Source organism: Anas acuta, chromosome W (genome assembly GCF_963932015.1).
Source record: "Anas acuta chromosome W, bAnaAcu1.1, whole genome shotgun sequence".
NCBI classification, from domain to species: domain Eukaryota; kingdom Metazoa; phylum Chordata; class Aves; order Anseriformes; family Anatidae; genus Anas; species Anas acuta.
The window spans coordinates 15,031,837-15,046,631 of NC_089016.1; the positions used below are offsets into that span (position 1 = coordinate 15,031,837).

The window sequence follows — 14,795 nt, forward strand, 5'->3', positions numbered from 1 at the left end:
TTCTAATACCAGCACCAAAGGCTCAGTCAGGGTCCAACTTAATTCCATACCTTTTCCCTCCAAGATACCGAAACAACATATCAATATAGCATATTTCATCCCATTTTCCTTCTTTCCTCCTTCTTCCACTCCAGATATTCCTATTCGAAGTGGCCAGCCTGGCCACACTTAAAACATCTTATCAAAGCCTGTCTCTGCTAGGACTCAGGCCACAACACAGGCAGCCTTCTTTGCCTGCCATTCCTTCATCTCTCTTCTTCTCCTTTCCATCCTGGCCCTGACTCCCCCTGAAGATTTTCTTCATCTTTCTCCAACCCTCTGCCTCACTACCTGCTGCACTGTCAATACCATTAGTTTCACTCTTTTTTTTTTTTCCTTCTTATCTCCCCTCCGGACACACATCTCCAGGGCCTCCCGCAGGAGGGTCCCCCAGTGACTGTTCACTACATCCCCCCACCTTCTGAAGCATTTTCTGCATATTTTGCCAGGCTTTAATCACACAATGAACTTTCAAGAGCCCTTGGGATACTGGGTCCTCAGGTCTCATCCCCGAGTACTTTCTCATTCTGACCCCAAGTCTCTCATATGATTTCTGTGTTGCACACTATTATTATTCCAGCCAGGATTGGCAAGTGGGTATTTCTGCCCTGCCGGTATTACCCCTGGTCCTGGAGAATGAGCTCTTTCCCATTTTGTATAGCTCTCCTCCTGATCATTCCCATTTCTTTCCCTGTAAACAACATACTTATAGACATCATTCCCTCCCCCAAGATTATAAATCAGGTTGTAGGAACTGGTCTAATTGTTCAACTAGGCTGTTGGGGTCCTTGAATGAAGACTTCCTCTCCTTCTTAAAACTCCTAACCTCTCTGTTGGTAAGGAGGAGGGGGTAGTTCACCTAAGAGGATACACAGTTAGTATTAGTACTGTTAGTATCAGGGAAGGCAAAATTCTCAATATCTCTTCTACCTTGAGTCTGGTTGTCTGCATTTTACTAGGTCACCTGCTAAGCTTTCTTATCACTGTAAACATATCTCAGTACCACATTCCCTCCTTCTAAACAATGTAACTCTGCAAAAACAACATTTCTATTCCCACAATAACTTAACAGTCTCCATTTTCCATTCCTTTTGAACAATATGTCTCACTTTAAGTTGTCAAGCAACTCGGTCTTCAGGCCTTATGTATCCCATTCTTCCCAGATCGAAGAAAAGCATATCTGTTGGGAATTGGCATACAGGACGTGGACATAAGCAACCAGGGGTAGGCCTTAGAAATCTCAGGGCCTGCTGTAGCTGAGCAAACCAAGCTGCCAGAGTAACTGTGAGAAGCTCCCACGGCAATGACTCCCACATCACCCAATTAAGGAACTCAGAAAATACTGTTACCAGCAGCTGGCCTCAAGGACTAGGTCTACGTGACCGCTAATCACAAAGGGGGTTGTTTTCCTGACTGCTAATCAAAAGGGGGATTCTTTTCTTGCAGGTGGGGTTGTTTTCTTGTAGTTGTTTGTCTGAGTGCTTTTGACCAATAATCTTGTGTGAAACACTGTCCGCCCCTGTAAAGTTCACTATAAAAGTTAGGCTATTCGGGCAATAAAATGGAGCAGCATGATCTGACTCAACTGGTGTCTGTCGTGCTTTCGGCCGTGCATCGCAACAAATGGCGCCCGAACAGGCTGAGACCTGAACAGGACCTGAACAGGACATTGCAGTGGGACAGACATCGCACCGGAGCAGGACATCTGCAGCCGAGCACGGACATCGCAGTGGCGCCAGGACAAACACCGCAGCGCAGCGGGACACCAGCGGGACAAACACCGCAGCGCAGCGGGACACCAGTGCAGCGGGACACCAGCGAGACCAGCGGAGTCGGGACCAGCGGCGCCGGGACATCGGCGCGGCGCCGGGACCAGTGGGGACCAGCGGCACCGCGACATCACAGTGCCGAGACTGAGACATCGGAGCGGCACGGGACATAGGAGCGCCGCCGGGACATCGGAGCGGACATCGGACCGGCGCTGCAGCTGACCAGACACCGAGCCGCAAATGCTGTACACAGGACTCACGGTGAGAGACGGGGAAACGGTGGGACGCGGGGACGCGGGGACTCACAGTGAGAGATGCGGGAAACGGAACCGCACAGGAAATTGAAGTAATCGCGGGACATTGAAGTAATCGCGGTGGAGGTGAAAGGGACGATAATCCCCGCACCCGCAGTCTGACAGGTGAACGGGACGTAACGGGACGTAAAAGCGGAATCCCCACACCCGGGAGCACCTATAGAGGGTCCCTACCAGTCACGTGTCTCGCAAAGGCTGCAACAGCATAAATAAAGGCATGGAGAGACAAGCGGCGTATGATTTGCTCAAATGCTTTTTAGAAAACCGCAGCACGCAGGGTATAGACTGCAAAAAGGATTTACCAGGATTATTAGCATATGGAGTAACAAAGGGTTGTTTTATCAATCCGGATACAGTTTTTGAACAAGCAGAGTGGCGCAAATTTGGGGACAAATTGTTTGATGAAGTTATTAATGACAATAAGACTGCTAAAAAATTATCGAAGCCTTGGAAAGCAGTCACTAACGCCTTAGCTATACATCAGGCTGAGCAGAGAGTCGCTGCTGTCGCTACAGAGCAACTGGGATTGCCAGGAAGAGCTGGTAGTGTTAACCCTCAACAGGGAGAGATGGAGGGAGCTGGGGATTGCCCATTGCCGCCTTCAGTGAGAACGATAATGCTGCCATCCTCAGAGTCGTCATTGGTGCTCCCGCCATCACCAGCAGCACTACTGACTCCTACTCCCGAAAGTGGGGAGATGGACGAGGAAATAAGACAGCAAAAACCAGACAGAAAAAACACAAGCCCGTTTACAGACGCTGTTCAACAGAGGCAGAGGGTGTGGAACCAAATAGCAAATGAGGCCCTACGCGAGGGTGAACACGAGATAGCGGCACAATTGGTTCCAGAGGCCTTCTCGGTAATATACTCACCACCGGACGCCCAGGGTAATGTTACGGTTAATCTAGTGAATTTGGACTGGAAATTGTTAACTCAGCTGCTGTCCACAGTAAATGACTCAGGTCTGAAAGGTGAACCTACGAGACAGATGCTGGACTACATTTGGGGAACAAATATTTTGCTTCCAGGAGACATACGCAACATAATGAAGATAATTTTGACCCAACACCAGCAGCTCTTATTTAATGCCCATTGGCACGCTGCTTGTCAAGAAGCAGTCGCAGTGATAAGAGCACCAGGGGACCCTTTACATGGGGTCACGCTGGAAGAGTTGATGGGGATAGGACCATATTTTAGGACAGAAGCACAGGCATTGCTGGGACCTGATAAAGCCAAGGAATCAATGAGAACGGCCAGAAGAGCATTGGATCGGATAAAGGGGCCAGAGGGAATACCTTCCTACATGGGAATCAAACAGGGTAGAGAGGAACCATTTGGGCTTTTTATTGATCGCGTAGCAAGCGCCATACAGGCGGCAGGGGTGCCCGATTACCTCAAGGGCATGATATTAAAAGAGTGCGCAATTCAGAATAGCAACCCCTCTACCCGCACTATATTAGCTTCCTTACCCGGGACATGGACAATCGAGGAAGGGTTGGAAAGAATGGCTCAGGTACCAGTAGGCCCACAGGCTATGTTAGTAGAGGCAGTAAAGCAATTAGGTGACAGCATGCGAGAACAGGCACAGTCTGTGAAAGAGCATGTTCAGTCTACACAGAGTCAGGTCCTTGCAGTTCTTGCTCCTTTGCAAACCGCCAGTTCACGCTCTGGTGGTCAAGTACCACCCCCTAGTAGCCAATTACCACACCGCTGCCGATGTTATCGTTGTGGTGCTTTTGGACACGTGAGACGATACTGCAAAGCTGGGGCAGTATGGTGCTCAAATTGTCAGTCGAACAATCACAAGGAAGCAGCATGTCGACGCAACGTGCCGGGAAACGGCCGGAACAGCGGGAAGAGTCGCAAACGCCTCCCGCGGCCGCTCCGCTCCCGGCCCCGGCGCCGGCACCGGCCGGGGCGGCGCGGCCGCGGGCGGCCACCTCTCGGCTGGGGTCGGTCCCGGTCCCTGTGCTCGAAGTTTCCCAAGCCCGCCCTGCCGAGGCGGAGGATGCAGCAGGACGGCGCGGAGCAGGGCAGCTTCCCGTGGCCGGAGCCGCTGCCCGTGGCCGGCCCGGCGCTGCCGTTCTGCTGCCCGCGCTGCGGGGAGCGCGGCCTGTTTGGCCGCGGCAAGCGGCGGGCGCCGGCCGGGGGCTGCCCACTCCTCCCGCTGCGGGACGCGGCGCTGGGCTCGCCGCCAGAGCCCTGTGGCCGGGGCAGTCCCTCCAGCCGCAGGGCGCCCCTCGCCGCCTTCTGCGACGCCTCCGGAGAGGGGCGGCCACAGCTGGAGCCGGAGGCGGCCGGGTTGGAGGCGCATGTCAGGGCGAAGTTCAGCAGGATGGTGGAGGCCGTGGACAAGACGATGGAGAAGCGGCTCAACAGGCTGACCGGGGAGCTGGCCCAGAAGACGGCAGAGCTGCTGGAGGTGTGGGCAGGCTTCGTGGAGCTCTCGCAGAAGCAGCAGGAGGTGCAGCGGAGGGAGCGGGTGCTCAACAGGCAGGTGGACGCAGCAGTGGAGATGAACGCGGCCTTGAAGCAGCGCCTCAGCGAGTCCGAGGAGGAGGCAGACAAAGAATTGCGGGGAAAAGCCAGGCTCCAGCATTTCATTGAGAACCTGATGCAGCGCGTGGACCTGGCGGAGAGGCATCTAGAGTATTACCAAAACCAGCAGATCGCCTGCAGCCGTATAGCAGATGTTACACGCTCTTTCCTAACTAGTAATCATGTGTCTCATCCATTTGTGGTGAATGGTCAGTGGCAAAAAGAAAAGGGGGAGAGTAAGGGGCGGCAAAGACAGAAACAGTACCAGGAGGATGCCACTGACACTGACAGCACGGGTAATAGGAATAGTATAAGTGACACAGGTGCTAGAGTAAAATATGAAGACTGCTCAGATGGCAGTGATGAGAGTGCTTGTGTGAAGAAGACGTGTGCTGAATCTGACTTTGTGTGCAGCAGTGGTCAGTGTGTGCCAAATAGATGGCAGTGTGATGGGGATCCGGACTGTGAAAACGGGTCTGATGAGAGTGCTGATCTGTGTCATATGAGAACATGTCGGGTAAATGAAATTAGCTGTGGTCCTCAGTCAGTCCAGTGTATCCCAGTGTCCTGGAAATGTGATGGTGAAAAGGACTGTGACAGTGGAGAAGATGAAGAGAATTGTGGCATTGTGACTTGTAGTGCAGCAGAATTCACATGCAGTAGTGGGCAATGTATTTCCAAAAGCTTTGCCTGCAATGGTCAAGATGACTGCAGTGATGGTAGCGATGAGCTGGAGTGTGCACCTCCTACCTGTGGTGTTCATGAGTTTCAGTGCAAGAGTTCTACCTGCATCCCTATCAGCTGGGTGTGTGATGATGATGCTGACTGCTCCGACCACTTGGATGAATCTTTGGAGCAGTGTGGCCGCCAGCCTGCACCTCTGGTGAAGTGTTATGTGAGTGCGGTGCGGCATGGCTCAGGTGAAAAAGACTGTGACAGAGATCCTGATTGCAAGGATGGAAGTGATGAAATTAACTGCCCTTCTCAGACCTGCAGGCCAGACCAGTTCGGATGTGAAGATGGGAACTGTGTCCATGGGAGTAGGCAGTGCAGTGGTGTGAGAGACTGTCTGGATGGCACTGATGAAGCAAACTGTAACAATGTTGTTCAGTGCTCTGGACCTGGCAAATTCAAGTGCAGAAGTGGAGAATGCATAGATATCAATAAAGTGTGTAACCAGCAGAGAGACTGCAAGGACTGGGGTGATGAGCCCCTGAAGGAATGCAACAAAAATGAATGTGACTGTCCAGCTGGGTTTGAGTTTGTAGACAAGAGAAACTGTGGAGATATTGATGAATGTCAAAACCCTGGTATGTGTGGTCAAATCTGTATCAACCTGAAAGGTGGCTACAAATGTGAACGTAGCCGTGGATATCAGATGATTCCTGCTACAGGAACCTGGAAAGGGCCATACCGGTACAAAAATACAAATAACACCTGTGATTACAATGACGCTGCTAAGCAGGGTTTAGGGGTTCATAGCATGGAGACAAGGGGTAACAACTACAGTGTTTGGAACAATTGTATTTGCTCCTAGCTTGTTACAGTTGTGTGAGATCACCAGACGTAAATGCGCATTGCTTACACCAGATTGCAATGATAATGTTGAATTGTGTGGGGTTGCAGCTAGAGCGGCCTTGGCAATTTTAGTGCTTGGAGTGGCATCTGCGGCCGCACGTAACAACTGCTCGGCTGCGGGGATCGGCTGCAGTGTGGACGCCCCTAGGTGCACCCTGAGCGTTTTGTTTGGAGGGGACTCCACTCTCAGCTGCTCACCGCAGGAGCAGACAAAGATCTCCTGTAGCTGCAGACAAACAGTATGTTTTCAGCTGCTGGAGGGATACTAGCTGGAGTGTTAATAATTGTATGTGCTATTCTTAAATGTCCAGGTATTTTGTGTTGAAAGTATTTGTGTAAGGGTAAGGTTTTAAAACAAAGTGTTGCAAGTCACTTCACGAGGAACACAATGAAAGACAATACTTGTTTGCTTGCTTATCATTCTAAATTATATTCTTGTGGTTTGATTGAGGTTGTGGTATGATTGAGAGTGAGATGTGCCAGAGGCCTCTGGGTGTGCGATTGTGCTCTGGGTGTACGATTGTGCTCTGTGTGTGTGATTGTACTGTGTACTGTGTGAGTGAGAGCGCATTTTAGCCATAGCACAGGTTATTGTTGCCCTAGTGCAGGATCCCGGGATATAGCCATAGTACAGGTTATTGTTGCCATAGTGCAGGATTCCGGAATATAGCCTTAGTACAGGTTATTGTTGCCACAGTGCAGGATCTCGGGATATAACCACAGTGTAGGCTAAAAGCATAGGAAATTGGTGCCGGCAAAAATCATAGGAAAATGGATTTATTACAGCGCTTTTTAGAAAAATGGGGAGTCGATTGTAAGCAACTAGCAGGGCTAGTTGCGATCGGTCGAGCAAAATCAAGTTTCACAAGTACGGAGTCATTGTTTGAAGTAGCCACTTGGAGAAATTTAAGGGAATGTACTGTTTAGACCTTTTTGATCATAATGAGTCAACTCACAAATTCATTACTTTCCTGAAAGAGCACATGAGAAAGATTCAGTATGGTATCAACCCTTTCAATCAATGGTTCACTGATTTGGTTGAAACAATGCATAGATGGTTACTGGGATTAGTCAAAGGGGCATTAAGGATTCTGTTCATTGTGGTGTCAATCATCATTACACGTAGTATTGTGATAAATGTGGTTAAAGGGTTACTTGCAAAATGTTATAGGGATTTTGAAGTGGTGCCGGGAACAGGTACCCAGTGGATCACTGCAAAGTGGACTGAAGCAGTTTTAGAATCTGCACACGCCGAAGATGACCATGAAGAGGTTCCTGATAGTCATTCTGACAATGACATGGGCTGTGACACCTCAAGGACTGTCAAGAACAGCCTTCGATCACCATCAAGTGATTAGGTTTAAGTGTGTTACTATTAAGTTGTGTTACTTACTATTAAATTGTGTTACCATTAAGTGCTTACAGTAATTGTAGTGCTATTAGGGTTAAGTTGTATAGTCGTGTTATGTTGTGTATTCGACATCTGATGTAAAACCAAGTACTGCTTGTACAAAAAGAAAACGGGGGAATTGTTGGGAATTGGCATACAGGTCGTGGACATAAGCAACCAGGGGTAGGCCTTAGAAATCTCAGGGCCTGCTGTAGCTGAGCAAACCAAGCTGCCAGAGTAACTGTGAGAAGCTCCCACGGCAATGACTCCCACATCGCCCAATTAAGGAACTCAGAAAATACTGTTACCAGCAGCTGGCCTCAAGGACTAGGTCTACTGATATAGTATAAACTCAATTTAGGATAGAATAAAACTTGTGGTTAAAAGTTAGCAAGGACAAAGTAAACGACATCTTGTTATCTGTAGACCTTCTGTTATGTTTAAGCATCTTGTTATTTGAAAACATCCCGGTATCTGTTAACCGTTAGTCAGGCTGAGACTTGAGATAACTTGAGTCAATTGTCTTGTCTTGTTAACTGAGACTTCCTGTTATCTGCCGACCCTCAGTTAAACTGCAAGCCAACTCAGCATTTTTACAGCTTGGAAAACAACTGATTAAGCAAAGGTGAAAAGTGCATTACAAGGAAGACCTACAGCCTTCCTCCCAAAGACCACTGCCCACATCCTGGAGACCCCGGCCCACATTCTTGGAAGACAAAGTCCCCTAGAAATGGGACTTTGAATTATAACACTCTATTGCAATTAATGTTATTTTTAAGGAGGGAAGGAAAGTGGGATGAAGTCTCATATGCGGATATGTTTTTTACTCTGAGAAACCACACAGAATGGCAGAAAGAGTGTGGCATTAATCTGGCTCCACAAGACCAAAATCAAGACAAAATCAAGCAGGACCCCCAGGAGATCAAAAATAGCCAAATGTGGATCCCCACTGGGATCACCAGCAACCCCAGAGAAGACAAAACATGAGAGATTTGAGAACAATAATTATACAAGGAATAAGAGAAGCGGTTCCAGGAGGAAAAATCATTAATAGAGCATTCAATGAACAACAAGGAAAAGAGGAATCTCCAACAGAATGGTTGGAGAGATTAAAGAAAAGCCTACAAATGTATTCGGGGATCGATCCGAATATAGCAATTGGAACCACACTCCTTAGAAAACAATTCGTAGCCAAATCCTGGGGGGACATAAGAAGGAAATTAGAAAAGCTAGAAAACTGGCAAGAGAGAGGATTAGAAGAGTTACTTAGAGAAGCGCAAAAAGTATATGTCAGGAGAGATGAGGAGAAACAAAAAGCAAAAGCCAAGATCTTTGTAGCAGCAGTAAAAGAAAGTCAGAAAAAGCCCTTGTTAGGAGAGAGGGAGAAGAGAAGAAATATAGAAGAAACCCCTAGAGGTCAGCCTTCTCAAGGGAATTCAGCGATCCCCGCTTGTTACTATTGCCAAAGAAAGGGACATGTCCAGAAGAACTGTCGTAAGCGGGAACAAGACAAGAAAATGTTTAAAGAAGAATAGGGGTGTCAGGGGCTATATCTTCTGGGGACTTTGACATCAACAGAGCCCTTGATAAAACTATTAATTGGTCCCCATAAAGAAGAAGTACTATTTTTAGTAGACACAGGAGCTGAAAGGTCCACTATTCAAAAGCTCCCAGAGGGAATAAAAGAAGGGAAGAATTACACGTCTGTAATAGGGGCAAAAGGAGAGCCCTTTAAGGTTCCTGTTTTAAAAGTTGTGGAAATAGAAACCGATCAAAAGATTTGTCTTAATGATTTACTTCTGCTCCCTGAAGCGGAGTACAATTTACTAGGAAGGGATCTGATTTTAAAATTAAACTTAAGCATTCAAAGTCAAGGGGATAAATTGCAAATTAAATTATACACTTTAACACAAGAAGATGAAGAGGTTATTAACCCTTCAGTGTGGTATAAGGAAGGAGAAATTGGAAAAATGGAAATGGACCCCATAAATGTTCAAATAATGGATCCACATCGTCCTATTCGAATTAAACAATACCCTATACCAATGGAGGGTCGAAGGGGATTAAAACCCATAGTTGATAGACTTTTGGAAGAAGGGACTTTATGTCCTGGTTTCAGTTAGAATTAATTTTCTTCCTAGTAGCTGATGGAATGCTGTGTTTTGGCTTAGGATGAGAAGAGTGCTGATAACACCCCGATGCTTTAATTGTTGCAGAGCAGTGCTTATACTAAGCCAAGGACATCTCAGCCTTTTGCTCTGTCCTGCCAACGGGCAGGCTGGGGGTGCAGTAAGAGCTGGGAGGGGACAGACCCAGGACAGGTGACCCAAACTAGCCAAAGGGGTATTCCATACCATCTGACATCATGCTAAACAATATATAGGGGTGGCTAGCCGGGGGGAGGGGGTCGGACTGCTCGGGGTTAGGCTGGGCATCGGTCAGCGAGTGGTGAGCAATTGCATTGTGCATCACTTGTTTGTACATATTATTATTACTTTCCTATTATCACCATTGTATTATTATTATTATTATTGTTATTATTATTTTTGTTATTATTATTTTCCTGTCTTATTGAACTGTCTTTATCTCAACTCACGGGCTTCACTTTCCATTTCTCTCCCCTGTCCCAGAGAGGGAGGGGGGAGGGTGAGCGAACGGCTGCGTGGTGTTTAGCTGCCGGCCGGGTTAAACCACGACACTTTAGAACCATGTATGTCACCTCACAATACACCCATCCTCCCTGTGAAGAAATCGGATGGGTCATACAGAATGGTACAGGATCTGAGAGCTGTAAATCAGCGAACAATCACTAAAATCCCTGTGGTAGCAAATCCTTACACTCTGCTGAGTCACGTCTCTCCCAAATATACTTGGTATAGCATAATAGATCTAAAAGATGCCTTTTGGACCTGTCCTCTAGATGAAAATTCCAGGGATTATTTTGCTTTTGAGTGGGAAGACCCAGAAACGGGACGAAAACAACAATTAAGGTGGACCGTGCTACCACAAGGTTTTACTGAGTCACCAAATCTATTTGGTCAAACTTTGGAAAAAGTTTTACAAGATTTTACATTACCTGGGGAGGTAAAGTTGTTGCAATATGTGGATGATTTATTAATAGCTGGAGAGACTGAAGAAGGAACCCAAAAAGCTACTATTAATTAGTTAAATTTCCTGGGGGAAAAGGGATTAAAGGTGTCTCGATCAAAGTTACAATTTGTGGAACAGGAGGTAAAATACTTAGGACACTGGTTAAGCAGGGGAGAAAAGAAATTGGATCCTGACAGGGTATCAGGGATCCTCTCCTTAAGACCCCCACGAACTAAAAAGGAAATTCGGCAAACATTGGGATTATTAGGATATTGTAGAGCGTGGCTTGAAAGCTACAGTGAAAAGGTTAAATTTTTATATGAGAAATTAATTGATGATCAATTTAAGTGGTCCACAGAAGATGACCAAAAATTTGAAGAAATAAAAAAAGCATTAATACAAGCACCTGTACTAAGTCTCCCAGATCTAGAGAAACCCTTTTATCTCTTTGTGAACACATCGAACCAGACAGCATATGGAGTCCTTACTCAAGATTGGGCAGGAATTAAAAAACCCATGGGGTATTGTTCTAAATTACTTGATCCAGTAAGTAGGGGGTGGCCTGCTTGTCTTCAAGCTTTGGTCGCTACAGCATTATTAATAGAAGAAGTGAGAAAGATTACTTTCAGTGCTCCCTTAAAAGTGTACACTCCACACAATGTCAGAAGCGTCTTACAACAGAGAGCGGAGAAATGGTTAACAGACAGTCGGATCCTAAAGTATGAAGCTATACTAATTGACTCCCCTGATTTAGAACTGAAGGTAACTTCTGCTCAGAGCCCAGCACAATTTTTATTTGGAAAACCATCAGAGGAACTACAACATAATTGTTTGGAGGTAATCGAGACCCAGACTAAAGTAAGACCTGATTTGAGAGATACTGAATTAGAGAAGGGGGAGATACTATTCATAGATGGTTCCTCCAGAGTAGTGGAGGGAAAAAGAAAATCAGGGTATGCCATAATTAATAAACACCTGGAATCTGTGGAATCAGGCCCCCTGAGTCCATCATGGTCAGCTCAGGCTTGCGAGCTGTATGCCCTACACAGGGCCCTGGAACTATTGAAGGGAAAAAGTGGAACTATATATACAGATTCTAAATATGCATATGGAGTGGTTCACACCTTTGGAAAGATTTGGGAGGAAAGAGGTTTAATTAATACTCAAGGGAAGAATCTTATACATCAAGAATTAATAAGGAAAATTTTAAAAGCATTAAGGGAACCAAAAGAAATAGCAGTAGTACATGTAAAAGGGCACCAAAGAGGATTAGAATACCACACTATGGGAAATAACCTAGCAGATAAAGAAGCTCAGGAAGCAGCTTTAAGAATTCAGGCTGCTAAAATTAATATAGTACAGGAATAAGAAAGAAAAGAAGAAGAAAAAGAAGAAGAAGTAAAGAAGTTTACTCCTGAAGAACAAACAAAACTGGAGAAAATAGGTGCTAAATTAGAGGGGTACAAGAGCATTAAGTAATCACTTACTTAAACAATTTGGTTGTATAGGGGTTTTTGAAATAGCAAAGCAAATCACACAAGGTTGTTTAACTTGTCAGAAAATAAATAAGAAAATATTTCGACAAGCGGCATCGGGAGAAAGAAAAACAGCATATCGGCCTTTCGAGAGAGTACAAGTTGATTTTACCGAATTGCCCAAAGTAGGGAGAATCAAGTATTTATTGGTAATTGTGGATCATTTAACACAATGGGTAGAAGCTTATCCTGTGGCACGAGCTACGGCACAAGTGGTGACAAAAATTTTATTGGAACACCTGATACCTAGATATGGGATAATCCAGTACATTGATTCTGATCAGGGCACATATTTTACTTCTAAAATAATAAAATTATTATGTCAATCATTAGGTATTCAGTGGGAATATCATACTCCGTGGCCCCCACAAAGCTCAGGGAAAGTAGAGAGAATGAATCAAACAATAAAACAGCAATTGGCTAAATTAATGATTGAGACACAAATGACCTGGACTCGATGTTTACCATTGGCACTTCTGAACATAAGAACTAAACCACACAATGAGACTGGATTATCACCATATGAAATGTTATATGGTATGCCTTATTCACAGGGAATGCCTCTGGGAGACAATGTAGTTGAGGATCGTAGTATCCAGAAATATATAATTACTATTGGGAAAAGGTTGCAAGAACTAAGAGAAATTGGAATACTGGTTCAAACACCACCTTTAGGATTTGCCATCCATCAAATACAACCAGGGGATGAGGTCTTAATAAAAACTTGGAAAGAAGAATCTTTAGAGCCCCGGTGGGAGGGACCATATCTTGTTTTACTTACCACTGAAACAGCTGTGAGAACAGCAGAAAGGGGTTGGACCCATGCATCCAGAGTAAAAGGACCAATAAATACCAAAACCTGGAGGGTTGAGTCTGCTCCTGGGGAACTGAAGTTAAAACTAAAAAAGAACTAATGTTCTGGAAATAGGGCTCGCTCTGCATGAAATGCCAGAAGGGGACAAGCCTGCAATGAAGAAAGGGGAGAAGGCAAGACCGGGGCAGGACTCTCCACTGCGGTGTGTATAGTGTGTATAGTCTACCGAGGGAGGCAACCCCTACGGGTATTGACTGCCGAGTGTGAGGGCCTCAACCGGACTTCTCCCGCACTGAAATCAAGCTGTCCCAGAAAAAGAAACAAACGAGCAAACAAAAAATGTATGTATATAGTAAGAGATTTTTTTTAACCTATTGTAATTAGTTTTCCAGGAGCTGAACCACCCTCGAAGGCTGAACAGTGACACGAGTTTAAATAGATTCTGGAAGTGGATCCAACCCCTTGATTGAAGGCATTTCTCACACCCCTACGATACCCTCTGGATGACGCAGAAGGATGTTATACTTCCTGGTACTATTCTTACAAGGGCAATTGAGCCATGGGAATAATTTTTTCATTCTGGGGGAGGAAGTGGCTAAGGCTTTTAATCTTAGCAATTGCTGGGTTTGTGGGGGACCAGGAGGAGCTGAAAGTTGGCCTTGGGTAGCTGGCCCAGTCGAACCTAAGTGGTGGGTTAGTAATTTGAGTGAAGTTAATAATGGAACACAATTCTGGAAAGAGGAAGAGGGCCCGTGGCAATTGCATTCATCAGAAAAAGGTATATACTGTTTAAACAGAACAGGAACAGTAAAGGTAGGAGAAAGCATTTGTAAATGGACTCTGTCCCCTGGATATGAATGCACTGATCCTGAATGTAGATCTATAAACTGTACAGCAAGTAAAGAAAAGTGGAATGCTACACATGTCCAGCTGAAAAATGGGACTTGGCTGAAATGCTCATCTAAGGATTATTTTGGACCTGAGTGTAAAGCCATGGCAAGAGCACAATCAAAAGGACAATTCGACGTTCAAATCTTGAGTTGTCAGCGTGATAACACCACTAGGGGACAGCATGTGGTAAAAGTCTACCGCTGGAGGTGGCAAAATGAGAACGGGGACGCAAGTGTTTTTTAAACATTTCTGGTCAGCTCGTAATATGACAAGTCGTGAAGGAGAAATTAGTTGTAATTGTGAGTGGGAATCTAGTGTGGGGGCTTGGAAGTGTATATATACGAGTATTAATGAAGCAAACATTGTAACGGGACCACTTGGTAATGAGAATACCTTGTATTTTCATGCCCCAAGGAATAAAAAGAAATGGGATGGTCCTTTTCCAAATGGGACGTGGGCTTTAAAAGGACATTATTCGGTATGTGGCAAACAGGCTGTCCTGGTTTCAGTTAGAACAGAATTAATTTTCTTCCTAGTAGCTGGTGGAATGCTGTGTTTTGGCTTAGGATGAGAAGAGTGCTGATAACACCCCGATGCTTTAATTGTTGCAGAGCAGTGCTTATACTAAGCCAAGGACATCTCAGCCTTTTGCTCTGTCCTGCCAACAGGCAGGCTGGGGATGCAGTAAGAGCTGGGAGGGGACAGACCCAGGACAGGTGACCCAAACTAGCCAAAGGGGTATTCCATCCCATCTGACGTCATGCTAAACAATATATAGGGGTGGCTAGCCGGGGGAGGGGGCTGGACTGCTCGGGGTTAGGCTGGGCATCGGTCAGC

The 14,795-nt window shown here is 45.9% G+C and overlaps 1 protein-coding gene across 2 annotated transcripts in view; it reads left to right on the top strand.

The window, feature by feature from the left end:
* Positions 1-14,177, top strand: part of LOC137846961 (very low-density lipoprotein receptor-like) — an 86,215-nt gene extending 72,038 nt beyond the window's left edge. Inside the window, exons 1-2 of one of the 2 annotated variants that reach the window (XM_068665094.1) lie at positions 4,131-6,076; positions 12,242-13,186. In XM_068665094.1, coding sequence (XP_068521195.1) covers positions 4,131-6,076; positions 12,242-12,287 — 1,992 coding nt within the window. In that variant the 3' untranslated portion in view covers positions 12,288-13,186. Of the gene's footprint in view, positions 1-4,130; positions 6,077-12,241 lie in introns of those variants that run through there. The other variant, XR_011090680.1, reaches the window with a different exon arrangement.
* Positions 14,178-14,795: the final 618 nt, after the last annotated feature.